This window comes from Styela clava, chromosome 8 (assembly GCF_964204865.1).
Source record: "Styela clava chromosome 8, kaStyClav1.hap1.2, whole genome shotgun sequence".
Taxonomy (NCBI): Eukaryota; Metazoa; Chordata; class Ascidiacea; order Stolidobranchia; family Styelidae; genus Styela; species Styela clava.
In genome coordinates, this window is record NC_135257.1 from 13,822,347 (window position 1) to 13,849,725 (window position 27,379).

The 27,379-nt window shown below is 33.4% G+C and overlaps 3 protein-coding genes across 6 annotated transcripts in view; 1 reads left to right on the plus strand and 2 right to left on the minus strand.

Moving 5' to 3' along the window:
- LOC120345495 (centrosomal protein of 290 kDa-like) overlaps window positions 1-16,147 on the minus strand; it is a 37,275-nt gene extending 21,128 nt beyond the window's left edge. For 2 of the 3 annotated variants that reach the window (XM_078115031.1, XM_078115029.1), the window contains exons 1-23: window positions 15,917-16,147; window positions 15,406-15,510; window positions 14,035-14,241; window positions 13,802-13,957; window positions 13,033-13,215; window positions 11,822-12,034; window positions 11,061-11,222; window positions 10,407-10,575; window positions 9,674-9,759; window positions 8,689-8,868; window positions 8,204-8,331; window positions 7,396-7,531; window positions 6,640-6,774; window positions 5,481-5,645; window positions 4,830-4,979; window positions 4,455-4,569; window positions 3,991-4,103; window positions 3,194-3,311; window positions 2,485-2,619; window positions 2,087-2,238; window positions 1,532-1,726; window positions 922-1,056; window positions 198-335 (exon numbers count right to left, since the gene is read on the minus strand). In XM_078115031.1, the coding sequence (XP_077971157.1) occupies window positions 198-335; window positions 922-1,056; window positions 1,532-1,726; window positions 2,087-2,238; window positions 2,485-2,619; window positions 3,194-3,311; window positions 3,991-4,103; window positions 4,455-4,569; window positions 4,830-4,979; window positions 5,481-5,645; window positions 6,640-6,774; window positions 7,396-7,531; window positions 8,204-8,331; window positions 8,689-8,868; window positions 9,674-9,759; window positions 10,407-10,575; window positions 11,061-11,222; window positions 11,822-12,034; window positions 13,033-13,215; window positions 13,802-13,957; window positions 14,035-14,241; window positions 15,406-15,510; window positions 15,917-16,093 (3,453 nt within the window). In that variant the 5' untranslated portion in view covers window positions 16,094-16,147. The remainder of the gene's footprint in view (window positions 1-197; window positions 336-921; window positions 1,057-1,531; window positions 1,727-2,086; window positions 2,239-2,484; window positions 2,620-3,193; window positions 3,312-3,990; window positions 4,104-4,454; window positions 4,570-4,829; window positions 4,980-5,480; window positions 5,646-6,639; window positions 6,775-7,395; window positions 7,532-8,203; window positions 8,332-8,688; window positions 8,869-9,673; window positions 9,760-10,406; window positions 10,576-11,060; window positions 11,223-11,821; window positions 12,035-13,032; window positions 13,216-13,801; window positions 13,958-14,034; window positions 14,242-15,405; window positions 15,511-15,916) is intronic. The other variant, XM_078115030.1, reaches the window with a different exon arrangement.
- Window positions 1-27,379, plus strand: part of LOC120346273 (uncharacterized) — a 198,745-nt gene that overhangs the window by 71,728 nt on the left and 99,638 nt on the right. The window lies entirely within an intron of this gene.
- Window positions 18,429-26,160, minus strand: LOC120345781 (tripartite motif-containing protein 2-like). 2 transcript variants are annotated; one of them, XM_039415330.2, is made up of 9 exons: window positions 25,971-26,160; window positions 24,554-24,705; window positions 22,772-23,093; window positions 21,134-22,455; window positions 20,671-20,888; window positions 20,049-20,207; window positions 19,386-19,585; window positions 19,021-19,161; window positions 18,429-18,717 (listed from the first exon to the last, which is right to left on the minus strand). In XM_039415330.2, the coding sequence occupies exons 1-9, from the start codon at window positions 26,058-26,060 to the stop codon at window positions 18,565-18,567; spliced, it is 2,757 nt and encodes a 918-aa protein (XP_039271264.2). In that variant the 5' UTR covers window positions 26,061-26,160; the 3' UTR covers window positions 18,429-18,564. The 2 variants fall into 2 exon arrangements, with proteins under 2 accessions (XP_039271264.2, XP_039271263.2); XM_039415329.2 differs by having other exon boundaries at window positions 20,049-20,213.

Here is a 27,379-nt window from a genome sequence, read left to right on the forward strand (position 1 = left end):
AAATTGGGAATAAATTTCTAAATGATATTTCTATCATTGACTACTAAAGTCTCATCCTAAAGTTAAAAGCGATTTTTTGTTTCAATAACTACCATTCAGTAAATCTCATAATTCTACTTTTTATCAAATGAGACAGACTTTGGCACTATCTAACATCTATATATCCCTCATATTGCTAAAATTTAGGCACAACTTACCCTTGTTTTAGCAGACTCTTCCTCTAATTTAGAAATTTTCTTTCTATCGGCTTCACTGACAGACAATGGTACAGCAGCAGCAAGTTCATCACGTAATTCTCTTTCGGTTTTCTGACTTGTCAAATTCATTTTTGTAAGCTGCATTAAATACAGAATTTGATATCAGGATTTTAAACTTGTTTTTTATAAAATCGAGATTGAAAAATAGCAGGAAATTTAATAGTTTCAACCGAAATCTTATTTAGTTGGTAATTATCTACCAGGATAGCTGTGGTCTGATCCTTTTTCCCAATTTTTAACTGACCAATGAAAATACAGCATGATTGCATAGGCCTCATGGGTGAAACTACTGAAGCATTGCTTCATGGGTATAAATACTAGCATGCTGATCTCCAGGTGCAGAGGTCATTCAGTATGTTGATATAGCAGAGGCAACATGGCTTTATTTTTGCTATTTGTAGTTACATTTGAACTGTTCATGTTAAGCTTGCGTTCAATAAAACAATAATTTATACCAATAAACACAAATATTTATAAGAAATATATTTCACCTCAGAAGCACATAGGAAACCACAATTGAGGATAACCAATTATTATGAAAGTCAGGGCAACTCTGCTATAAAAATGAAGATAATAAACCAGATTTCAAAATCATTCTTTTTCAATCAAGTTGAAGTAAAATTATGTCTGTAGAATGTGGTTAGTAAACTCTAAAGGATCAGACCTCAGAAAATTTATGTTCCAATTCCATATTTCTATTTTCCAAAGCATCGACTGTAGATTTGATTTGACTATACATTCGTGTTGAGTGTTCTGCTCTTTGTCTTTCATTTAATTCCTTCATTTCAAGTACAGTAACCTAAAGAAATAAGAATTTACTTTTATGTGAAATTATAAATATCAAACCAATTTATTGTATCTCAATAGTTTATCAGGGTAACCACAGAATAACAAAACCTTTAAATTTCCCCTAAAATTAAATTACCACTAAAGTACTTAAAATAAAAAAAATTCATTTAATAGTTGAACTTCAGTTTGAATATAATTGTACCAGAAAGTTTCAGTTATCTAAGATGCTTTGCAAAAAAGTTATGTTATATATATTCTCCAGAATATGTTCTGTTTTTTGGGTCAATATGTACCAATATGTCAATATATTATTTTTACGTCCAATTCTGTGAAGTATGTGATACTGAAAAACTGAACTAAAAAATATCATGCTATATAAAAGGAGAGCCTCCAGGAAATAAAAGAAATTCATATTATAATCACCATATTGAAATGATAAAAAAGCATTCACCCAATAAATTCCGCAAACAATTTTTACTCCATACCTTTTTCATCACTGCAGATATTTCATAATTAATCGCGTCTTTAGTCATTGATTTTGAGCCTCGCGTCGATCCTGTTTGAGATGATAAACCTTCGGCTCTTTGTAATGCTTCACCAAGAGTATGTCGCTTCTCTTTTTCTATTGAAAGTTCCTTCCTCAAAGATTCAATCTCTTCATTTAGTATTTTGATTTCAGCCTGAATAAAAACGACAGTATTATTCAAACCTTATGTATCTAATCAGGACTGAGGGAATCAGACTCCAATTTGGGCAAAGAGTTCAACTTAACTGTGTTGGGTTCAAACTCATACTCCCACCTTACTCAGGATGGATGAGCCAGGTAGTTACGCACAATGTGCCAGCTGTCAAGCAAGACTAAAATTTTCCGATATGATAATTTTTCAAATGAAATTATCCTATTTCATTACGAAAACTGAGAAATTGGGATACCAAGTACCAACTACAATTAATTTTCAATTTGTATGATACTATTTCATTCGACTCATGCTTATAGCTAATATGCCTAATGAATAACTGTCATTGCAATTCAATATCACCTGCAAAGTCTCTACTTTTGTATTCTTAGCCACGAACTGATTCTCTTTTTGCAACAGATCTCTATATTTTGCAGTGAGTTCATCATACTTGCGATTTATATTTTCAAGTTCAATCTCAGGTACACAGCTATCCATGTTCTTTTGCAATGCAGCTGAAATAGAAACAATTGGACAATTGGTTAAAAAATTTTATTTCTAAAGCGAGTGTTGGCTTCCACACGATTTCAATGTTTGGTCCATCAAATTTTGCTGAATTATACTGTCAATTATGGCTCGACTATAATGACTATTTTTTAGAATTTTGAAGTCAAATTGTTACATTTGTTTGCTCAGGTTGAACATGGCACTGAGAATAGCATTTTGAGTTTAATAACATCAAATAGTTAGGAACAACATACCGATCTTATATGCAGCCATATCTTTATATCTTTCCAAATAACCAAGTCTTTCTGAAACGGCCTTTTCCATCAATAAAATTTCATTTCGAAGCCTGTTATTTTCAATATGAAGTTGTTCTTCACTTGATTCGAGAGCTTAAAAAAATAACAGACAAAAAAAATTTATTCACAAAAAAACCCGGCTTACATCTTCATCCATATCAGCGTATATTTAAAGTTTAGAAATATGGAGAAAAATTGATATGTTATTGTTGTACCGGCATAGCATACCAAAATTATCATCAACTGGGAAACAAGTGGGAATAAATGATCAATAAGCAGATCGAAACAAATAAAATGAAATTTAAAACCCACAATTCGCACACCAAATTGGTCATATTTGTACAGGTATGAATGCAAGTTTTGTGGCAGTGATGGCCTAGCCCTAGTGATTAAAGCATTGAACTTAGCATTGAACTTATGTTAAAATTTCACGTTGGCAGTCTCGGGATCAAATCCCACCATCTAACCCAGGGATTATTAACTTGAGTAGCCAATACTCAACCAGAAAGATTCGAGTTTTTCTAAAAATGAATTAGCAGTGAACGATGATGCAGAGCCATATTCAGAGTGAAAGTCAAACAAAATTAATCATATAAAAATGTCCATACCCAAAGAATATGAGTTTGAAAAATTTTTGTAACTCAATTTCTAGCAGATTGGCTCTTACCCTTATGATGCCTGATAAGAGTTTTTTCATTAACACGAAGAAGAGAAATTTTTCTTGTTGTTTCAGCAAGTCTTTGCTTTACAGTATCAGGATCTCTTTGTAAAGAATCCAGCAATCTCTGAGAAGAAAAATGGGTGACATGAATTTAATAGGATTACAAATGTTAAAAACTCTTGGATTAAAGTTTCGTAAAATGCTGTTCGATCTAAATACTGTATTTGTCTTTGTATAATACAAACTTTCAAGGTAAAATCTTGTCTTCCGGATAATGGGACGCGTATTATGCATTGACAAAAAAGTATCGAAAAAATATCAACCCATAATTTATGCTTAACTGGTTAGTAGTCAATTCTTCATGTCATTAAATTATATTCATAATGACTATGTAAAACCGAATTTATTTGTGCCACTTACTTACGCTAATACTCACTTACTGTTCTTACAATTAGATTCTAGAGTAGGTGGCTTTATACAAATGACCAGTTTAAAGGTCGGAACCCCTCTGTAATGCACAAAAAGCATTTTTCTGTTGGTATACATAGCAAAGTTTCGTAATCGTAAGTTGGAATACTTTTTAAGCCCCCAAGCCGCTTGACAACCGACATTTCGACCTCTGACCGAACCCGCTAACTGCTTTGGTTCATCTTGGCAATTTGAAATTTCAGAATCCCACACCCCCTTCGAAAATTCGCTACGACCCAGTAAACAGCCACTGATACTTAATAAGCTACTATTTTAGAAGAACTGGAATAATTTTGTTCAAAATTTCCCAATTGACAAAAATAGTGCCAGCATACATCAAGTTCTTGCACCCGGACGGAATCTTTATCTGATTGTTCTTGAAGTATCCTAATTTGACCATCTTTGTTTTTATTTTCAATTTCCCATTTCTTCTTGGCGTCCAAATGCTCTATAGAGAATATTTCAAACGTATAAGCTTAAATTATAGTCAAATTCAGAGAGGAAACAAACACATGAAGTATAACAATGGACGCTATCTTGTACTAAATGACACCAGATAATACCATAAAAACGAAAGCACTTGTTTGAATGATGTTTCCCAGGACATTACCTTCCTGGTTTATTTCTTTAACATTGGCTAGATGTTAAAGTTGACTCAACAATTGAAATTTTAGCAACCGATCAGAGCGGCAAGAGCTATATATAGATCACGAAGTTTGAAAAAATTAAGCATAGAAAGAACTTGTGGTCAAAATCAAGTAAATACCACTAGATGTGAAATTTTAATTATCTAACCAACCTTTATAAACCAAATGATTCTGATGTCTAAGTAAATGAAATTGTCTTCTTGATTGTTCGAGCGACTCGTTGACATTTTTCAACTTTTGATCTCTTTTCGCAACATCATTCATGACCTAAATTATAAATAATAATTGTCACATAATCTGTTCAAATGCAATATATATTACTGGTAAGATACCAGAATATATCAAAAAACAAATTTGAAAGAAGCTGAATAATTTAGGATAGGATTTTTATATGTCTGTTGGTGCAGGAAGCCGTAGCAGTTATGTAAATCGAGAAATGTTGGCGAGCTTGTTTCTAACTCTAACACAATGCTCCAACTGTCAAACTCTCAAGCGAAAATGACACACAGTACAAATTCTATGCTTACCTGCATCAGTTGTTCATTCAGTGCAGTAATAATATCTGCATATGTCGGTTCTATATTATCAGGTAGTGGTATTGTATGGATAACTGTCTTTCCGCCCTTTCCTTCTGCTAATTTTGACAATGTCGCAACTTCAGCTTTGAGAACTTCATTCTAAATGATAAAAATTTAAAAAAAATTAACAAAAAAAATAGCCATTTATCCAGAGCAGTGGTTTTCAATCGAGGTTCCGCGGATTCCTAGAGTTCCGCCAAAACAGTTCGGAGGTTCTGCAGGAATATTGTTTACACATACTTAATTCCTTATTAGGTTTGCCTCGTATTAATAAACTTGCTACCCTATGTGTACTTTATGATTCGACTACTTACAAACCAATTACTGAAATGAAAAGAGTACATTCTCTTTGAAAAAATAACCGCTTCCTATGTAGCGGATGCCATATGCTGAGAAGGATGTGTAGAGTAATGTGAAAGCTTCACATAAGGTGAGATGAGATTCTCGAAAAAAACACTTTTTTGAGCACAAAGAACCTTCAGATTGATTTGTTATAAATATAACGATACAAAGAAGTGAAAACCTAGAACTGAAGTTGATTGCATAACCCTATATTGCATTATTTTAGAATATTGAAAGAAAACATTTAGAAAATATTACTTGTGATTTGTAATTTGCTTTCTCCCCACTAGCAGCAGCAAAGTCTCCTCTTGTAGATCTTAATTCTTGTCGTAATTCTTCATTTCTTCCAGTCAATTGATCGACCTGTGCTTTCATATGAAGGGCTGGTTCATATTCTCCATGGATGTTTTGAACTTCGATTGCCTGTATTCAAATATATAAACAATGAAAAAATAAGAATATTGTTTGTAGGAGGAAAGACTCACGAATAGCAAAATAAAATGAGTAAATATAAACTTGTCTATAACCATATCGATAACATTATTCCTCATCAATTAAACAATTAACAAGACATGATAACTTCATAAAATTTGAGACGAGTGCTTTAGTGTATTTAGATACTTTTAGACTTTAGTTCAGATTATATGTATAACCACCCCCTCTGATAATGAACTAATATTTGGAATTTTAAATTTGGTTAGAAAAATGAAATTTTGGAATTTCTAACATCCTGCATTGAACGATAGACTATAATATAACGAAAAGAATCCCGGAATTCACCATGATATCTCATAGAAGCATTGAAAATTGAAATATAAAAAAAAAACACTCTAAACAAGCTACAAAACTATGAATCTACCAATGAGTGAGTTTTGTATTATCAGGTACACTAAAGAATATCTATAACAATTGTGTAATATTAATTAACCAGAGCTGGGTTGTCTTTTCATTGTATACAAAATGAAACTATAAATTGTTTTTGGTGTGGTTCTCATTGCTGTTGTTACGGTTGTGAAAAATCACTTTTCTCTGCAATTAATTCACAAATAGATAGAAAATCAGTACGCAAAGATGAGAGAGTTAGAAGGATATATAAATTGCTCTGATAAATCACAGTTGTTTTCATTCTTGTTGGTGTTCTTATTGTTGCTGTTGAGGTTAGGAAATATCATTTTTCTGTACAACTCCTGCACGAAGGATCAGTATTTATAGATGGAAGATTATTCTTTCCTATAGGGCTCAATATTTACTCCAAATTTTACTATTTTTCATAACTCACATCCACACCTTCACGTGACATTCGATACGTTTTGTTTAATTTAGCATTTAACCGACATTGTGGTGGTTTTTCGACCTCCGAGTACATATATTTGAACATTGCTCTCTTATATTAATTAGAAAATACAATTGATCTTACGTTAATTAATCTTTCCAGTGATGGAATAACAATGCTACCACTTGTACCATCTTCTTTTGAATTTTTGATCGCTTCTAGTATTTCTTTCATTGCATTCTTCATTTCAACATTTTCTTTTTGCAATGATTTCATCTCCTATGCACGAAAAAATGTAAACAAATTGGATTTTACTTGATAATTGTAAATTTTCATATTTTTTCTCATTTGTATGGTAGCATAGTGCAATTACTTTATCAGATCTAGCTTACTGTTCAACACATTTGAATGTTTCCAAATTCAAGAACGCTGTCCTGCAAATAATTTTAGTTTTTAGCTACCTGTATCAGGAATGTCAAAGACAGATCAAATATTTGAATATTTGAAAGGTGTTGCAATAGGTTTAATTTTTATCAATTATGATTTTGATCAATTGAAATCAAATAGTGTAACCAAAAAGCATTTCTTTCATTTTGGGTAGCAATAAAAATGTTATTATTTATCCGAGTTTTCATATAAACAGCTTTTTCAATTTGCATTCATTTTAGGTTATGTTCAAAGACATACTGCAGACGGCCTATGATATTACCCAATCACATAAACCAAAGTTTATTTGAGTTTCATCAAGGCAATTCGAGACTATTTTTTCCAGCCAGTAAAAAAAATAATTGTACACAAATAACGAGATAAGGGGGTTCAAACTATGAATAACAAAATATTTTATTATTGTTAATATACAAACTTCAAATGAAACATCAATCAAATAATAATGACAAAAACCTGCTTCAATCTTGTATTCTCAGCCTGAGACATTTGTAGATGTGTTTCAGCTTGATCAGCTTGTTTATTTAGTTCATCCATTTTCCAATTAGCTTGCTGCATTGAGCTTCCAGAAAATCTAACATTCTTGGGTCTTCTGAATAAATTGTCATCATCACCAAGGATTAATAAAATGAACAGACAATTTAAAACAAATATTTAAACAATTGGGTTTGTTATATATTTGAAATGAATGAAGAAATTCAAAAATGTTAAGCCTAACTATATTGCAGACACGATATAGCTAGAAAGGTTTAAACTTCAAGCTAGCCACTTAACATATGCTAAATAATTTTGGTAACCGAACTAAACACAATCAAGCAAATGCCTTTATTAATCGGTGCTTGTCTGCAGTATTGTTCAGAGCAAATGTGTTGAACATCTTATACAAATATAAGAGCAGTTATTTTAAGAGCGATAATGTATCTTGAACAGCACAATGATGCTTCAACAAAATGGTATCAGGATATATAGTATTTCAATCACCCCATAAAACTCTTTCTAGTTAAACTAACTAAATTTCCTGAATGTTTCTCATTCCTCACTTAAATACCACCTTGTTCAAGTATGCATGTGACAACGGTCTTGTTCGGATCCAAAAATAGGAAATAAACAAAGAGAAGGCAGTTCAATACACAATATCGTTGTACCGTTAGTTTCTTATCAACCTTAACGGAAATTGGCTCAGCAACTGAAAAGACGCATTTCATCAAAAATATGCATTTGACAGAAAATCCCACTTTCACATTTAAATTAATGTAACACTTACTGAACCGGTTTTCCAATTTTTCTTTTTCCTTTTAGCTCTTCAATGAATTCTTCGATTGTGTCGATATCATCTTGATGCAATCCTTCAGAGACTGCTCTCTGACTGTACGTTTGAGCTTGTGAACGTATCTATATGTGCAGAATGAAATAGTACAAAGAAACTTATAGTCTTAGTGGCTTTTGAAATTTAGCGATCAATTTCCTTAATTTACGAGTAACTTTTGCATCATAAAAGTTATTATAAAGCTCCTTCTGAGTAATATGATGTCCATATTATTGGAATTTTAATAAATGTGAATATTTGTTAATTGCGAGTTCAGCAATACAATATATGTCTATTTCAACAAAGAAGACGACTACAAAAATTTTATTCAATTCCATAACTGAATCCAGTATTATATCTTATGAGCTATGACTATTTATTTTCATGATTCTGTACAGTATAACCAATAGCAAAGTTTACAGTATTATCCCATCATAGCAAACCTGTTGTTTCATTTCGATTCTTTCATCTTCAAGTCTTTCAATTTCTTTCAAAAGAATTTGATTTTCAGCTCTGTATTGTTGCTGCCTCAAAGCTCTTGATTTTCTCATTTTTGCGATGTCTGTAAGATCTCGAGGATTGATGCCGAGTCGTTCACGAAATTCATCATTTTCTTCCAAAATCTAAGAAAAAAAAATCACTAAATCAAAGGGGTTGGTGATGACATGTGATGTGATGATATTTTTATTTGTTCCTCTCTTTGTTTAGTAACTTTTTTTTTTCATGCATCGTTTTTCTAGCATTTTACCCTGAACAAGGCTTTGAACAAGCAAGCTGATGTGGAATGAGGATACTATATTTTGAAATAGGATGATTTTTTGCGATTTAGCATTGCCTACCTGATTTGCCTTCACACTTTTGAGTGGGGTGGTGGTGGGCATGGGATTTAAACTGCAATACCAATATCGCTGAGTTCAGCGTTTAACGATAGACCGCAAGGACCTCAGTCACAAGCATGTTTGGATAAACAAACAACTAAGAATCAACCCAAAAATACAGGAAACATTGGTGTTATGCTTGGTGAAAATCAGGCCAATCACCAGGCAAAGCCAAAATGACTCAAATATTTTCAAATCAATTTTAAATCAATCATAAGCTATGTTTTGATTTTTTTTGCCTAAATTCAAAATAATTTCACTTGATGAATTATTACCTTGCGCAATTGAAGTCGCACAGTATCCAAAGGCCTTAATTTAAGTTTTACAAAGTGTAAAACTGAAGAATCAGTCAAATCTTTTTAATTTTCCTGTATTTCTAAATCCAATCTCAATTGAAAATGCATGATTTTCCAAATGTTCTTTATGAACATGATTTAATATAGAATCTGTATCCATCAGGTATTCATAACAGTAGAATACAGATACAATACAGTTTTGTGGTATGAGAATATCATACTTTTGTTTATATCTAGGCAGTAACAAAACTTACGTCATTCAACTTTTCTTCAAGTTGATTGACTTGTCTTATTAATTCTTCAATATTTTGATCTCGTACTTTGATTTGGTTTTTGCATTCTAAAAAGATTGAAGCAGTAAACAAAAATAAATCAGTTTATTAATATTAATACCTAAATATGCTTCCAGACTCTAGATAGAGTCCAAGTCACCACTTCAAAAGACAATAATTTGAGTGAAAATCATCAAATTCCATTCTCATCAAGTTAATATTAAGCTCCTCAGTTTGAAAAATAAATAAATAGATAATCAGTTATATATTATTCGTTATAAAGTCGAGCAAACAAACCTACGGTAATCTATCTGTATCTATCCCGGCAAAAAAATAAATACACAAGCCGAATTAGGTGGATAAATCGCAAAAAAAACATTTTTGCCATTATTCCACTTTGTATTAGAAATGTACGGCAAATCACTCACTATACTAACCGTTAAGAATTTAATGAGGCAGCAAATGTATAGTATGTGATCCCTTCACAAAAAAAAATTCCATTTGCCAGCACCCGAGCTGAATATATTGGGAATATCGGTCTATTTTAGCCGATACCGATATAATTACTGATACCCAATTTTGCAGACACAGATACATCTCTACTTTGTATCCAGAAAATCCAATTTAATTTTATTAAGTTAACAAAGAAGAAAATACTAAATTCCATTCAAACTATCACCCCTTTTTATTGAAAACATTGGAATCCAAATAGTACCTTTAATTTCATGAACAGCTTCGGAAAGTCCATATTCTCCTGATTCAATATCATCAATTCTTTTCAAAGCTGCGTTTAATTTTTGATCTTTATCTCTAGCTTCTCCTTCAGCAGCTAATCGATGAGTTTCAGCATCCGCTACTGAATCTTCCAATTGCTTAATTTTACTCTAAAAGATGAAAAACCTTTTTATTATTTGTACTTAATTTTGCAGGTTATTCGAGCGACTGTATATCCTTCATCCTGCTTTATTGTATTGCTGGATCCTTTGTGCCTTGAAGTCACAAAGACGTATAAATAAGATCAAAAGTTATTATAACGAAAAATTAGAATCCCATTCTAATATTTACAAGTTTGAGCAAGTTTGCTCTTGAAACATTATTTTAAGTGTCATTTTTTTGAGTGCAAGATACAATATATTCCAGTTAAAGTTGCAAGACTATATACTTTGCACTCGGTCGTGAGCCTTATAAGCTAACGCGCTTAATGTATGGATCAGGTAGTGTTTATGCTTTATTGCCTACACTCAAAACCAGTACCAGTGCCGGTACCAGTATTCAAATCTTTGAAGTTCAACCCAGCACAGAAGCTAAATCAGTAAACATAAATTTTTCACTAAGCATGAAAATAATAACACTCATTATCATATTGTACCTGTAATGTTTTAATTTGATTTTTATATCCAATAATTTCTCTGTTAGTTCCAGAGTCCTTTCTTAAATCTTGCACAATAGCAGTCTGTGCATCCAAATCGTTTATAACTTGTTCTAAACTTGTCTGTAATTGTTTGATCTGTTCTTCTTTTTCTTTTAATTTCTGAATTGAAGATAATGAAAGTACTATGAACCGATAGCAAATCCAAAGATATAATAGTTAAGCAAATACAAACTAAGGTACCATTAATAAATGTGGTTTCAATTTCAGTAGATTATTCATTTCATTTAGGAAATGATATTCATTCATCATCTGAATAATATAATAATGCATCAACTTTCACATCATATTTATCTTGCACACAGCATTGCCTCATCCAATTTCAATTGGAAATTCAATTTCAATGATAGAAGTCTAAAGAAGTCAATTTTTTTACTTCAAGAAATAAACTATTTTCAATATCAACTAACCTTGTAGACGATGACAACAATTTTATATACGTATAATGACTATACAATGAGCATTGCATGAAATTCAATAGGCAATGCTAACAAAAATGGAGATTGTATCTTCCCAATAAAAGAAGCTCTCATGTATTAGTAGCTAGGCTACTTGTCTAATGCCTTGCTCAGCTTGAAGGCATGAACACCTTTAAAAAAAACTAACTTTCAAAAATAAGATGATCACTGAAATTCCAAATTTTGAAGTAAGGAAGCATAATTCCTCATTTATCAATGTCATATTCAACTTAACAACATTACCTTTGTCAATTGTTCAGCTCTTATTCTATCTTGATCCAGAGCTGCCGAATTGATTTGGTCTTGTAAAGCAGCAATAGTTCTCGCATTCTCCGTAAGTAATCTATCTTTTTCGGTCATTCTGTTTTTCCATTCTTCCACTTTCGTATTGACCGTTTCGACAATTGCATCAACTTCTTCATTTTTACCTTTCAATTGTTCACGAAGATCAGCAACCTATAGATCAGGATAGTATAACTTGATTATAACATTGCATGTCATGCAGCCACATTTTTTCTTTGTGAAGTTGGTGTTAACTACGTATGGTTTACCATTGCAAAGACAATCTGAAAATTAATTTTGAATCTGGAATATCAAACACAATTCTAATTAGGGGATGTCCAAATCAAATCGAATACATTCAACATTCCTTATAGGCTATTCGAAATAGTAAATTTCTGAATTTAGGAATAATTTAGATCATTTTTATTTAAAAATTAGGAATTTTGATACATCAGAAAAGCAGTTCAAAACATAAGATATCTCAACTGGAAACAAACAATACAGAAAACTCTATGACCTATATAATTATGTTGTTTGAGATATGATCAACATGAAGATATATTGAGTATATGAAATAAATAATTTTTCCTATAAAATGGAACTGGGCAACTGCTTGCCCTATATTTAGAATGTATTAGATATTCCAGAATATTCGGTTTTGCCATCCCTACTAACAGTTCTGAAGCTTTCAGAAAAATAAAAAAAAATTTATATTTAAAGTATTATCAATATCAACTGATTTAATGACAAGACTTTGTCATATGGAACACCATTTGAAAAACTTATACATGTGGGTGGATTAATAAAGGCAGAGTTAATATGAAGAATAATGGATATACTTAAGGCATAAAGAGTGTTACTGGCTACTGGTGTATAGTATTGACAAGCTTTTAGCACATAACTTATAGAGTAGAAAAATCATCACTTAAAAAGTTTACTCATGAAAATTTTCCTCTATGGAATATTCCATCCAGACAAAATTTAACTCCAATCTCCATTTCGAAGCTTCATTAAATAATTTTTGTGTAATATTTTCCAGAATTTTGGGGCGATTTATAACGGTAGTTAACATATAGATAAATCTTGTTAGACTATGATCGAAAGAAAGCTAATAAATACACTTGCTATATCGAGAGATTATCTTAATCGATAATATTAGTTAATCAAGACACCTGGAGTTTGTATGCAGCATTCTCCTTCTGAATATTTTCTGAGTACTGATCTGTTCCATCTATGACACGTTTCATTTTCTCATATTCGTCGGCCATCTTTTCCATGTCCTGTTGAGCTCTTTCCATTTCATCTCTGACTCCATGATTTTTGGATTCCAAGTCTTTGTTTACTTTTTCTAATTCCTGAAGGAGTAATGCAAACATAAAACCACATTTTACTAAAAATTCAATCAAGGACTAATAATAACTATGTATTTTACAAAATAATTCCAGATATCCAATGACTTTTTTTTAAAGTCTTAGAAGGTCTCTCTAAAAACGTGTCTCAGGAGCTATTCCTGGCCGAGACTCGAGTTTTACAATGACATAAATAATTCGGATAAGTGAGTTTAAGGTAATATATGGCTCGTTCTGTACATTATATTAGAGTACAATTAATACAGGAGAAGTTCGCTATTTATTTTGGCCAACGATTCGCTATTCTCATTGATTTTTTCAACAAAAATTTATAATCGTAAAATTTCAGCAGGCACAACTGGGCCAGATGAAACACTTCGGTGGGCCAAATCAGGCCCACGGGCCGTAATTTACCCACTTCTGTGTTAAAAAATTGATTCAAATAACATTTAGAAAAAATGAGATAAAAATATAGACAGAAATGAACTTATTCACATAGCCTTAAAATTTATCTCACATAACTTTAGTTGGCTTGGAATTTAATTAGATAGCATATTTCTACCACAATTCCTGAATAAAGAAAAATACAAACCGTTATTTGATCGAGTAAATCTGTTATTTGATTGTTTTTCTCAGTGAGTTTGTCTTTCATTTCTGAATCAATATGACCTTTGACACCCAAACGTTCACGATGTTGCTTCTCCATAATATCACGGAAGTCGCGAAGATCACTTTTCAATTCTTGATTCTAAAAAGCATGAAATATTTTAGCCGAAAAATATGGCATTATGATGTAAAATTAACGTTTTCATTTTAAAAACGTACCTCCAGTTTTAGATCTTTAACTTGTTGTTTCATTTCGTTGTTCTCTCGCTCAAAAGTATATCTATCTCTCGACATTTCTTCAAGTTCAATTCTAAGTTCCCTTTCTTGTTCTTTGTATCCTTCTACCAATTCAGCAAGATTCCTATTTTCCGCACGAATGTATTCCGTGTCGCCGCGGAGGCCACCAGCACCTCCCGATCCAAATCTCTGCAAAAACCAAGAAACGTCAATGTCTGTCATAAATGTAATTTTCGAATTTAAGAATTACCATATGTCTATACTAGTCATAAAATTATAAGTATGGAAAAAAATGTTATCAAACTTTTGGAGGAAGCACAAGCGCAGGTTGAAGTTCCAGTTCTCAAATGAATATACATTTATTGATCATTTCAAATTCCAGTTGAAAAATCAATAATATTACTTATCTCTGCATTGCTCCAAAAAAATCTAGTTTTACTCATACACCAAGTCATGATACTGTTTCAAAATAAAGATCTCCTAGTTCCAAAACCTACATATAGCATTATATATGTTACCCTCTGATGAGATATAAAGCTATTTTGAAATCATCAGCTATTCAACCATTCAATAATAACTGAGCAATTTATTTTAAAACATAAAATGACATTCTAAACTAAATGTTCTCGATAGAAAAATTTAGCAAAGATCTGGTCAGTGGTTCATGAATATTTGATTCTTTACTAATACTTCACATAAAAGTTCTAAGATAAATATTCTTTTATACTGGAATTAAATGAGAAAAAAGAGTAATCTCATAATTAATGTGAAATAAATAAAAACTTAATGTTATGTATCATCAGTTTAAATACATTCTATAGTTTTGAATAGAAACCAACTTAATCTGGTTCAAAAATGAAAGAATGCTATTTGTTAGTAGAGCATGAGACGGATACCAAAGTATTTTGAAAACTAGAAGAGACTTCGTGGAAAGTGAACAATATTAACTACAGAATTGAAGTAGTATAGAGCACAATTAGACTGAATATATAACAGATATATAGAAAATCGGAAATGGAGCAGATAGCGTATCAACTTAGAAAAAGGTTATCACAGTAATAATAATAGATTGGTATTTTGAAAGTGAGATGTTTTGGAAATGAACACTATATTATTTATTGTAAACATTGACACAATTGACAATTGAAAATGTCTTACAGTAAAAAGACTCTTTTTTATATTTTGCATTTGTTGTTCTTGTTGTATCAATCTCAAAATAGTGCCAATTCAAATTTATGTGATTAAGCATTAAAATATTAACAAAGAAAATAATATTGCTACATTCATAATGAGCAAATTGCTAAACCATATAAATTTTTAAGTCTCATTCCCAATTATTCGACAAAATCTTACTCGTTCATCCTCTAGCCTTCTTTTTAATTCTTCAATCTGTGAATCTTTATCATTAACAGATTTTACTTGTTCATCGAGTAAAGCTTCATATTCTTGCTCTCGATGCTGTAGATGGTATGACATTTTAAAGTTTTAAGTTAGCTGGATTTGTCGCAGTGAGTTACAGAAGAGAAAAATCATGATATGATGGAAATAACACTTTGGTGAATAACTTTTCCATAAATACCAGAAAAAGACTTTTATTATAGGCAGTTCAAGTTTACATATGATAAAAATCACTGGCATAGAACTGGGAACTCATTAATCATTATGAGGAAAAAAAAATTCGGGTTTGATTTTACAGATTTTTTTTTTCAATGATAGAAGTTTTCCATTCAAACAAAAACACTTTTTAACTTTAAATTGATGTATGAAATAGGTTTTATACCTTGAAAAACTGTATTTGAAACTTTATAGGTCACCCTTATACCCACAAAACTACATGAGGCTTTCATTATAATTTAGTACTTACATCAAGAATATTCAAAGCAGATTTGAAAAGCATGATCAACTTGTCTGGTTCATTTTTAAAATCTGCATCTTTAACTGTACGAAGATCTTCAACCACCCTGTCAATTGTCTCGTCATCCACTGTAGAACTACCTTGAGCCACTGTGCCAACAGTGGCCCAATCAATATTGGGAGCCATAATAAAAATGGCAAAATGTCTTTGTAGTCAATTTCTATAAGATCATTTCGAACCCTGAAAATAATGGGGAAAAACAAATGATATGTAACTTCAAAAGTATGTAATTGAGTAAAATAGAAGTAAAAGCTACTAGTATGTGTGTTCTTAGGAGGTTGGAAGAACCTGTTGCAACTAACGGAATTATGTGTTGACTTATACCAGTACACAGTTCAGGATTTACTGAGTTTCTACAAAATCTAAGTACATTGGGTCTATTATAGTACCATAAGTACTTCTAGTGCACGTAGCAGAGGCAATTCTGCAATTGATAGCTCTTTCTTTGCGTATATAAAAAGTTTGACACAAGTGGCAATAATAGGATAATCGTAGTTCCTATTATCGCCACATCAACATTTCTGCTATATTTTTGAGATATCGCTATAGCAAATTCTTTTTGGGGATCACTGCTGTTGGCTTTTTTTCTCGATCGGTAGCCAATGTTCCGAGAAAATATAAAAGAAATGTTACGTAAAGTATTATAGATTTTAGATGGATCGGAATAAAAAGCGGAGATAATAGGGTAACTTACGTTACCGGTAAGGTACTACTAAAGTTACCTAAGCAAATTACATTTTGTTTATGCACATTCAGACATTGGTTCAGTAGGATAGGATAGGATTTTACATATTTATCCCGGGGGAGAGGAAAGCCGATAAGACGGCTTATCCATATGGCGAACCACGGCCTCTCGTCCGGTTACCATTCCAAGTCGGGTATGGGATTAGTTTTACTGTATTGTTTGTTTTCGGAAGCATGGACTTGGTGGTGGAGGAAGCCGTAACCGACCAGCGGTTACGTGAACCACCCAACGATGGCGAGGAGTCCAGCAATCCTCTCGCACATAACCATCTCTGCATGGGATTCGAACCTGCGAACCCATGCAGAGTAATTAGAGGTGCGGTGGCGAGCGTATTCCTAACGCTTAGCCCGTTGAGCCACACCGCCAAATGGGTACAGCAACTGCAATCTTTCAAGCCCTTTAAACTTTATTCTAAAATATGACGCGGCGTATTACTGTATTAGTCTGCTTTTGTTTCTGCAGCTGTGTGCCTTTGTGTCACCGCCGGGATAAATATGTAAATCCTATCCTTTACTAATTAATCATTTGTGGGCTAAGCCTATCTCTACCAATCTACTGTAAAACCTAAAAACAGTATGGTTAGTCTGTTAGTAAACGGTACCGTACTTGAATAAGCATGGGATCACCAAGCATAAATATTCGCGAAAACCTGAACTGCATCCCTGGTAAAGTCGTACACAAAGTCACACTGCCTTCGTACCACAACGAAATTATCATACTAGAGATGCTGCAGCAAGCATTTAATTTACCATTGACGACCAAAACAAACGGAAGTCAAGAATTTCACGCATGGTTGAACACAGTTTCCAAATAACCACAGTTTTGCAAATGCAAGGTGTTTTGTATAGTTTAACATCCTAATATTTCCCATGAACGATCTACTCAAGTATATGTATTTAATACTGAAAAAGAACATCCATGTAACTCGACTTTTAAGTTATAGGGAACAAGTGAACATCATTTAAAAATTTAACACGCATGACTGCACGCTGTATTTGGCTCCCAAATCTTAAAGTTTGAACATCAGGGAGCGAGCCTTTGCAGCGACTGAAACGCCCTTTAACATTTTGGATGGCTACTAATTTTGAATAATTTGGCCTTTTTTAGTATACGTAAAAATATATTGATCAGAAAGTGGTCGTAACTTTAATTTGAACTACGACAAATACAAAAAACTTTTGTCAAGAAGTTAGGCAAATGGTGCAGTACGCACCATAACGATTGTTTGCGTTGGGTGTGCGCGGGAGGATCGGAAGCTGAAGCTATACCTTATGCTTTATAATATTGTAAATGGTTGCCTACTTTGTTCCTACTTTATCCTCGTAAGTCTACTTGTACATGAACTTAAAAATAATTTACTGTGGTCAAGGGGTTTAATGTCGCAGTAACAGAAGACTGAACATCATTGTACCTATTTAGTCACGTGATTGTGGATGACCACCCGGATACACTAATTGCAGAAGCACGCCCGCAAGATAAACCATAATCTTGAAATAGGACAATTTTATCTAAAACTAAAGGCATCCTAATTTCAGACACCTTTCCAATTAACTAACAACATCCTAATCACTCCACTCGGTATTTTCTCTATAAACTCATCTCTTGTACCATATTTACGCTTGTACCCATTCGACATTAATTATTCTCTTATCAGTGTACTTATCTTCATTTTTATCATGGTGGGTTAGCAGCTGTAGTTAACTGCTTAAATCCGTAGCATATATATATTTTAAGTTCACGTTTCAACAATTTTATGCAAATCAATCTATTGTCTTTGATAGTTTTCATAATCAACAATAAACTCAGAATAAACACGAGGAACAAAAATAAAGAAATGAAATTTGATAAATCATTATTGCAGGTATCGATATATTTTAACGCATTGATTTCCTGAATCCGCCACAGCCACTTGGTCTTCATTAATAAGAGTAACGCCTTGTGGTCCATAAAGTGGATCTTCGTCTGTGTTTATATATGAAAGAAATGATCCATGTTTGTCAAAAACCTGTAACATGTAAATTGGTGTAAATAACAAAAAGGAACAAATTCATTGGCACTAATCGTGGATTGTATGAAATTGTTTTAGATTTGAATCACATTGCAGATTGTTCAATCCAATTCGAAGTTAAATTTAACCGGTTTTATAGTCACCAACCGTGTCAACCAAATATTATATACTCAGCAGTTTAATTTACAAACACTGATAACTTGGATCGTTTCAAATGACGAATATTGGAATGGTTTCGTTACTCATTTCGTTTGCGATGAGGATAATTTAATATACAAATCAATCAAATGAATATCTCACTTGAAGTCGGCTGTTGCCCCAGTCAGCAACTATCATGTTACCTCGAGAATCGATTGCCAGACCTGTGGGAGCGTTGAATTGCCCGCAACCTTCACCGGTTGAGCCGATTACATTACTGCATTTGCCACTCGCAGAAAATATCTGGAAAATATTACATATTTAACATTCGATGGCAATAGTTCGGTTATCAGATTCTTAAACAAAAATAATTTATTCTGTATTTATTGTATGTTTTTCAAGGCTGTGAACAATACATCTAGTTTGCCGACTAGAGGACCAGAAATTCTTCACTTAAAATTCTTTTGTGGGAAGATATCTTTGTGCTTATTGTTATAGCTAACAAAACTTACTTACAAAATACTTACTTTTATGCAGTGATTGTAAAAATCGGATACATAAAAGTTGTCGTTGTAAACAGCTACAAAATGAGGTCCGGCCAATTGATGGATTTCTGTGCCTCGAGTCCCAAACTTAGTTACGAGTTTTCCATTAAGTTGAAACACAAATATTTGACATAATTTATTGTCCACAACTACAAGATGTCCATTGTGATCGATACATAAACCTGTAATGCTTAGGTATTTACATATTGTATAATGAATATCAGTATACACACTCTTATAAATTCTGGTAGTTGTAGCTACATTTGTCAGGGGATATTTCTCCATCTGAGTCAGTTATCGCTCTGCTTGGATGGACTATTGCGTGACATATATATATATATATATATATCTCAATTACAATCAGTTTTTTAAATTCAATATGACTTGTATAAATTCCTTTTCATTCGAAGCACGTTTCTATAAACTAACTATACATTTCACACATTTTTTATTTTGGACATGGATAAATGAAATACAGAATTTGGCCGACTATCGATTGATCAAATAAACTATCTTAGTCGACATAATTTCATTTTAGTTTGTGTGAAAACAACGGATAAGGTACAGACATCAACGCTTAAATAATTCATATATATTGGTATACGTGATTTCAACTTGACATTTAGATGAAAAATAGCAAAAAACCTTTAGGCCCCATGAGCTTTCCCGTTCCAATATTCAATTTGCTTGTTCCATCTTCAGAAAATATTTTTACCACCTTATTGTCATAATCTGAAACAGCTATATCACCGTTTGGTAAACCGAAAACTCCAGTAGGTCGCTGAACTTGTCCACTTCCTCGACCTGCAACTTTGTGCAGATTAAAATAAATCCTAAACTAATGCTGGTGTGTGAATATTGTCTTGCAAACTTTAGAAAGATACGCATAACAATCTCAAATAAAAAACTTTATGAAACCAAGGTTTCTTCGGCCATCTGTTGGAGTTAGACCGTGTGAAAATGGCACTTAAATAATAAGGCAACTCAGGTTCAAAGTTCATCATTCTAAATTTATGAAAATTGTATATCATACGAAAAATTTGAGTTTTTTACAAGTATCAAGATATTGGAGTCGTTGGTGTTTTGTCGTCGAGGCGGTGTTGTGTATGGAACGTTTATTCAAACACTATCCAACAACTTATAATCAGCCTCACTTAATATTTATGTGCAATAAACTCGGGAATATCCCGACATAATATCAAGCTAATAGATTCTTAGCAATTTTCGTAACTTCATTCAGGTTATTCTTGAATAAACATGTACATACCACGTTCACCAAATCTGAAGAGGTATTTAGGTTCTCTTGTTTTCTTTGAGCTTACGGAAAACACTTGAATGCATTGATTAGTGCTGTCGGAAACCACGAGACGACCCAGGTGGTCAGTTGAGACACCTTGTGGATTAGAAAATTCGCCTTTGCCTCGACCTCGGCTACCAACTTTCTGTACGAGGTCATCTTCTATTGGGTTTTTACGTGGGCCCATACTGCAAAAACAACGAGTTTTAGAATGATTAGATAATGCAAATATTTGGTTGACCAATTAGTAGGACTTTATAAATTACCATATATATATACGAGCTATTTTATAGAATGTGGAAAAAAATTCTTCAACTTACTTATATATACCGAAATTGTGAGGCAACCATGATTCTAGGATAATTGTGAATTATAGATAAATAGACAATTTAATGTCCACCAAACACACAAAGTTTTTGTTGAACGGATTTACCTTTGTGGACGTTTCATCCCCCTTTGTCTAACACTCTGTGGGCGCATGCTAATTTTGTCCGTTTTTGCTGGTGATCTTATGCGTGCATTGGGACCTTGTTGTTTAATTAGATCCAAAGCCGAAATCACAAAATTTCCATTACGGATTTCTTTACCATAAACCTGAACAGAGAATTTGTATTTTCCCGGAATTCTGGGATTAAATGTTATTTCGTATGCTCCATGCTTTATGTAATCAATTCGATAAGTAGCTCCAGGATTTTCCATTATTTCACTGCCTTGCGATGAAGGCGTTGTCGGAGTTTGTGAACTGTTGTCCTCATTCGGGTGTAGGAAAATATCTTTCAATGGACTACGTTTTGTTGTTGTGCTTGGGGAACTTTGTTTCATTTTGCGGATGTGAGATTTTGTCGGAGTAGAAAAGGAAAAGCTTGATCCAGAAAGAGGCCGAGGCGACATCCTTCTATTACTTGAGTTCAATTTGTTTGAATGTGGGTTTGCTCGAAAATGGACTGTTTCGTGTTCATTTGGTCCGACATATTCAATATCTACAGTAACTTCTACTTTTCCACTTGTTTCTAGTTCACCCGACCACGTTTTAGCTGATAATATTATGGTATTGTCACAACCAGCTTTACATATTCCTGTTGTGAGGCATTCTCCACTCAGAACACTTTTTTGAGAAATTGCTTGACTTGTTTCTAGTGAGCCAAATGTAGAAATCATGTGCCTGAGTTTGTTAACATTTTGTAAGTTTTGTATGGATATATGTGAATTTTCGCAAGGCACTGTAAGCTTAATAGGTGCTTGGTATGTTTGCGTCCCGTGTACTCCGGTTAAGCGCACGCTATGTTCCGAGACAGTACTAGTGCTGTCATCTTTTTTCATGCAAAAGGTTTCAGAGCTCAGTTTATATTTACAAAGATCATCCAATGTCTTTGATATTTGTTTATGTAGAAAAAATGCATTTGTTTCTTTTTCTTGCAGAGAATGATTACATTGAACGTTTTCTCTGGTTCGTGATGATTCAGGTTTATTTGACAACGATTGTACGATTACATCGAGGCCTTCTTCCATACTGTCTATATATTTGCGTATATTATCCGATTGTTCCATCAATTTCGAACTCTTTCCCACATATGTTACCTCAATCTTACGCAGAAGCTCTCCTCTTCTTTCGCACAAGGCCTTTTCTAATGTGTCAAAGTAATCATTAATGAGTTGCATGGCACAATTTTTGTTGACTTCGAGTTCGTCGAATAGTTGTGCTATTTCGTGCTGAGATTTCTGGAGTGGGGTCAATTTTTGTTCAAGAGCATCCGCCTGTTTGAGGTCACAAAAATATCATTTTCATTTATTTAAATTTGATAATTATAATTGAAAATTTATTATGTATTAATAAAACATTGCAATATTCAAGCAATGACCAACCTAGGCTACTTAAAGTAAAATCACACGTATCTTTGTGGGGTAATCGTTTGCTTAGGTACGCCTTAAGATTTGAAAGTTTTACGATAGTTATCGGTTCCTCAGTGAGGCATCAAAATTTACGATGGTCTCGCTCAGTTTTTATCCGACTTGCCGCAGCTGACGATTAAATCAGTAACACCATAAATCAACTTAATAACGCACTTCTTACCTGTTTCAGAAGAGTCTCTTCGCATTCCGATGATACGCTTTCTAAACTGGCAATGGCGTCGTTGTGTTCAACGTGTTCCGTTTTAGCGCACTTCTTGCAGACTACCATGTCACACGACTTGCAATACATTGCAACGGGTCGTTCGCAGTGTGAGTTACACAAGATTGTACTTGACAAAGATAAATCATTTTTCGAGACGTTCGAACTGCTTGTTGCACGCGGTTCCATTGCTATGTTGGCGTGCAGCTCAGACACATCTGTAACGTTACTAAGATCTATCTCGCTGTTGACACTCTCTTCGTCTGTAGCGCTTCGCATTATTCTGGAAAACACAGAAAGTGAGTTTACAAACCTCTTCATAGAAAACTCGAGTGTTGCAAACCAATGGTTCTAAAAGCCTGCGGACCAGTAAAGATTACTCGTTCCCGTTGAATATCCAAAACTAAATTATATATAAGAGCAATTGTTACATGAATATAATTTGCAGGTATATCTGCGCGATATCGTAATTATGAGTTATGATTAGCCTATGTCTTAACAATGAAATCGTAGCTTTCCACATAGTTTCAAGGGGTTTCGGGCAGTGCCGAATATTTTGTCATAATATGGTGCTACTGCATTAATTTTGACTTCACTTCTAAGTCGATCTCTATGCAAATCATCACTTGTTCCGGTACATATCGACTCCAAAATGTATATATCACAATTGGACACCCAAAATTTGTTGTAATTTGTGGAAAAAAGTATATTAAAACGCTTAAAACTATGCTTGCGAGAAATTGGTATTTACAATAAATTCCACAGTTTGCTTTTAAAAATATTATTTGAGATTGTTTTTCAACTGGTGGTGTTAACAAGACGAGCTAAGCATTCATAAATTATTTATAAAGTACTGGAAATATCCATCTATAAATTCTGCCTCAAGAAAATAAGCAATAGGCCGAAGTTGACTATGCGCTCGAACAGAAACTATAAATAACAGTTTTAATTTTCGCTTCGATTTTACATATCAATTATGAGAGTCAAACAGTCATCAATGAGGCTGTGTCAACATTGCCATTTATGACTCAAGACACAGTATTTCACAATTACTAGGTACTTCGCGGCGTGACAACAATGGAGGGTTTAAAGATATTCGAAACCTCAAAGTCAATATTGTGTCACTAGGTTTTTAAAGTTATATTTTAGTCATTCTACTATGTTACATTATTGCGAAACAACGATGTCATCCGTAGCCGTGTATGCAGCACGGGGGGGTCAGTATCAGCCATGCCGTACAACACGAAATTCCCGAATACAGTCACGTATAAATCGCCCATATAAAATGGGTTGTAGATCACGATGATGAATCCATAACAATTAACAATATAATTTGCTTCAGAGAAAGCGGAAATCTATAATATATCTTCTCCATTCATGTACACGACTGACCACTTTTACATATAACCTCATGAATATTATATTCTACCACGCTTCCAATTTGAATATCGGAGAAAAACGATTCTTTATGAATCGAAACTTTTGAAATTTGCGAAATGACATCTCCATCTCCCACCTATCTATGAAGATACATATCTGAGACCTCAAATACCCAACTCGTGTTTGTTTTTTTCTAAAAATATAGATATTTCAGACTTTCAACAGACAAGCGGTGGGGCCGATTTGGTCGGCTACATTCTACGATCATGCTAAAATACATAACAGCCTGACTTTATATATCTTGTCTAAACAGTATACCCACGACTAGGATTCTTCGTAATTTATAAGGTTAAATTTACTCACCTATCCACGTACGGATTTGTCCTTAATTCGCACACGCCTTCCTTTGGAAGTATCGATTGGTGTCCGCAAACAACACAATGCAAGGACAACCCCTGACCGGGAACAGTCTCTTGAAGGCACGCTTCACAAAAGGTGTGATAACACGATAGTACCTGTTATTAAAAACACGCGAATGTGATTGTAATGCAATACGTAGTGCCTTTGTAGCAATGTAAACATACTGTATTCAAAAGTATATTCATAACTTTTAATCTCTCAACTGTATGCGCCGCGCCTTTAGTGCCCGTAAAATAGAAACATTCATTGTAACACATGTTAACATGTATACTAACTGTGAATAAGAATTTAAAGGCAAAGATGAAACTGGAAACGTTAATGTTTAACGTTGTTACAATGGTATCGTCGTCATTCCAGAACAAGGGGTTAGGTCTGACGCTTCGACATTACCGCATAATTTATGACGGCATTTTCTTGTGACCTTGATACATTAAGGTATGATGACGCTTTGGCAAGAGCATTTGTGGGTTTGTTGGTCAAAGGCTTTGACCTCAAAGGTGTGGCATATTTACTTGAAATTATGATGAGGTGGGTTGTGAAACGAAAGTTTTGATACAATAGATAAAAACTTCATTATCTACAGACTTTAAATAGGAACATCTTTTACTATATTTTTAAACGCTTCTGGTGGTTCAGCACTATTTGTGGTTCAGCTGCTATTACATAATTCACGTGTCGTCAAGTTGTGATATAAATCTCATTCTTCGAATTTAAATTTGAACTGTTGGAATTAATCGATATTTAAAAGATCATGCATCCACCTCATCGCCATTTGTTTCATCGAGTATAAAAAAATCTCAACAGTATCAGGAGATTGTTTCATTGTCGTTATAATATAAAGGTATAGTCAACAATGTTTTCGAAATAAGGATCATCAGCTTACTTCAAAATTAAGAATTTAATCAAGTATGTTTTATCGTAGTAGTATATATTTATGGTTTTATTGCTAACGATGATTTTTTTGATTATTTAAAATCAATTCTTCTGAGTGTTTTGGTGATTTCCACTCAGTCGGAAGAAGTAGTTTGTGTTGTTTGATTCGCGGTCAGACCATTGTTTCATGGAAAGTCACTAAACTCAGCTTGGTGGTATATAGCGATTATTGCTAACTAGTGATGATCAAAACAATGATAATAAACTACAAAAAAATGTGGTAACGACCACTAACGAGAAATTTTAATGTGAAAGCTGATAGCTTCAGCATGTCAACAGTATGTCGTTACTGCTGCATGTCATTCATTGCCTACAAGAATATTCTTCTTCCAGATTGGGAGTATCTCGTTACAAAATGCAACCGACACATTTGTCATTTATAATAGCTCAAAAGCAGCTGGTCGATGGAAACAAGAGTATTATTTACCTTGGGATTCTGGTAAGTCTGTTTACAAATGTAACAAGTTGTCAACAAAGATGTTTTCTTCTGAGACGGATTCGTGTTTCGTAATGCCATAGGTCACATTGATGCAAATATGTTTCAACTGCAAAATTTAGTATTAAGCACTAGGCATTTAAGGTCGGATATTACCGCAGCTGAATTATTTATATGTAGTATTTTCAATACCTATATAATTGAACATTACATGCAAGACATCAAGTTTAGACTACATTTTTCAATCCATAATATACTTAAAAAATGTTAGTGTTTTGTAACGTAATTTTTTAACTATACCTTTAAAGACTTGAATTGCTATACTGAAACATCTTCATTCAAAGCTCCAGCTAATATTCTAACACTTATTATTTAACGAGACTTCAGTAGTACTTAAACTGTCTCTATCTGTTGCTTTAGCGGTTATCATATACCCGATGGTGGTCTTGTCGAAGCGATTCCAGATACTTTGAATATGTATGTAACAACCAACTGCGTATTGCTTATGGATATCGCTAAATTGTTTTACATGATTTCGTTGATAGACGAGCTCAACGTGCCTGCGGTCGCTGATCGATTATTCTTTCTACCCTTATCGTAGAAAGTGACTTGACGCAAACCAGGCATGGCTAATACGTTCTACGATCTTACCTTGCTAATAATTTATGAAGTATTGATCTCGCTTTGGGATTCAGGGTCTTTAAGCGTTCTGGGGAATTGAATACGCAGCAGTTTTATGGCAATGTCATGTATTTTATGGCATCAGTTTCATAGCGTTGTTGTGACGCAACTGTATCAAGTCATGGTTACGAAAACATTTCCCAAGAGCGATTTTTGATGAATACAAATATAACTTATTTCCATTGATACTTGGTGAAAATTAACCCTACGAGAAATTTTCAACTTTACAATGAAAGTATTTCATAAAATACAAATATAATTTTACGCGTTTTAGCTTCAAATCATAAGTTTTCATCTCAGATCATAATTGGTGTTGTTTAAAAACACACCAAATTACATTGATAATTTGTTAATACGATTCCTCACAAGTGTTGACACATATTCGTTTGACCCGCATGGGCTTCCAGTTCATGATCCCTAGGTTAGGCCGTTGTGGCTCTGCTGTGTAAGTGATGAAATAAATCAGCATCAATAAATAGGAATATACTTTTCCACAAACGTTTTATAAGCAAGGTCCTATTCTGATCGACAAATAACCTAACAGCTATATAGGGTTTTTTCATTAGATGAAGACGTCTGTAAATGACGCGACACTTGGATCAAGTCCACGCCGTCCGAGTAACAGCTATAGGTGGAAGGGAATTCCACAGAACGGAATTGAGTTTTTCTTGGCAAATTTGATAACAGCGACTTTACTTTTGGCTAAACAGGACTTCAGT

What these genes read in the sequence shown, in the direction of transcription:
- LOC120345781 (XM_039415329.2), bottom strand. Translation starts at nt 26,060, where the DNA reads ATGGCATTACGAAACACGAATCCGTCTCAGAAGAAAACATCTTTGTTG. An exon ending in CTTCAGATTTGGTGAACGTG is followed by an intron (nt 20,214 to 20,670) that starts GTATGTACATGT and finishes ATCTGCACAAAG; the next exon opens with TTGCAGGTCGAGGAAGTGGA. An exon ending in TTTACAATCACTGCATAAAA is followed by an intron (nt 19,162 to 19,385) that starts GTAAGTATTTTG and finishes AATATTTTCCAG; the next exon opens with ATATTTTCTGCGAGTGGCAA.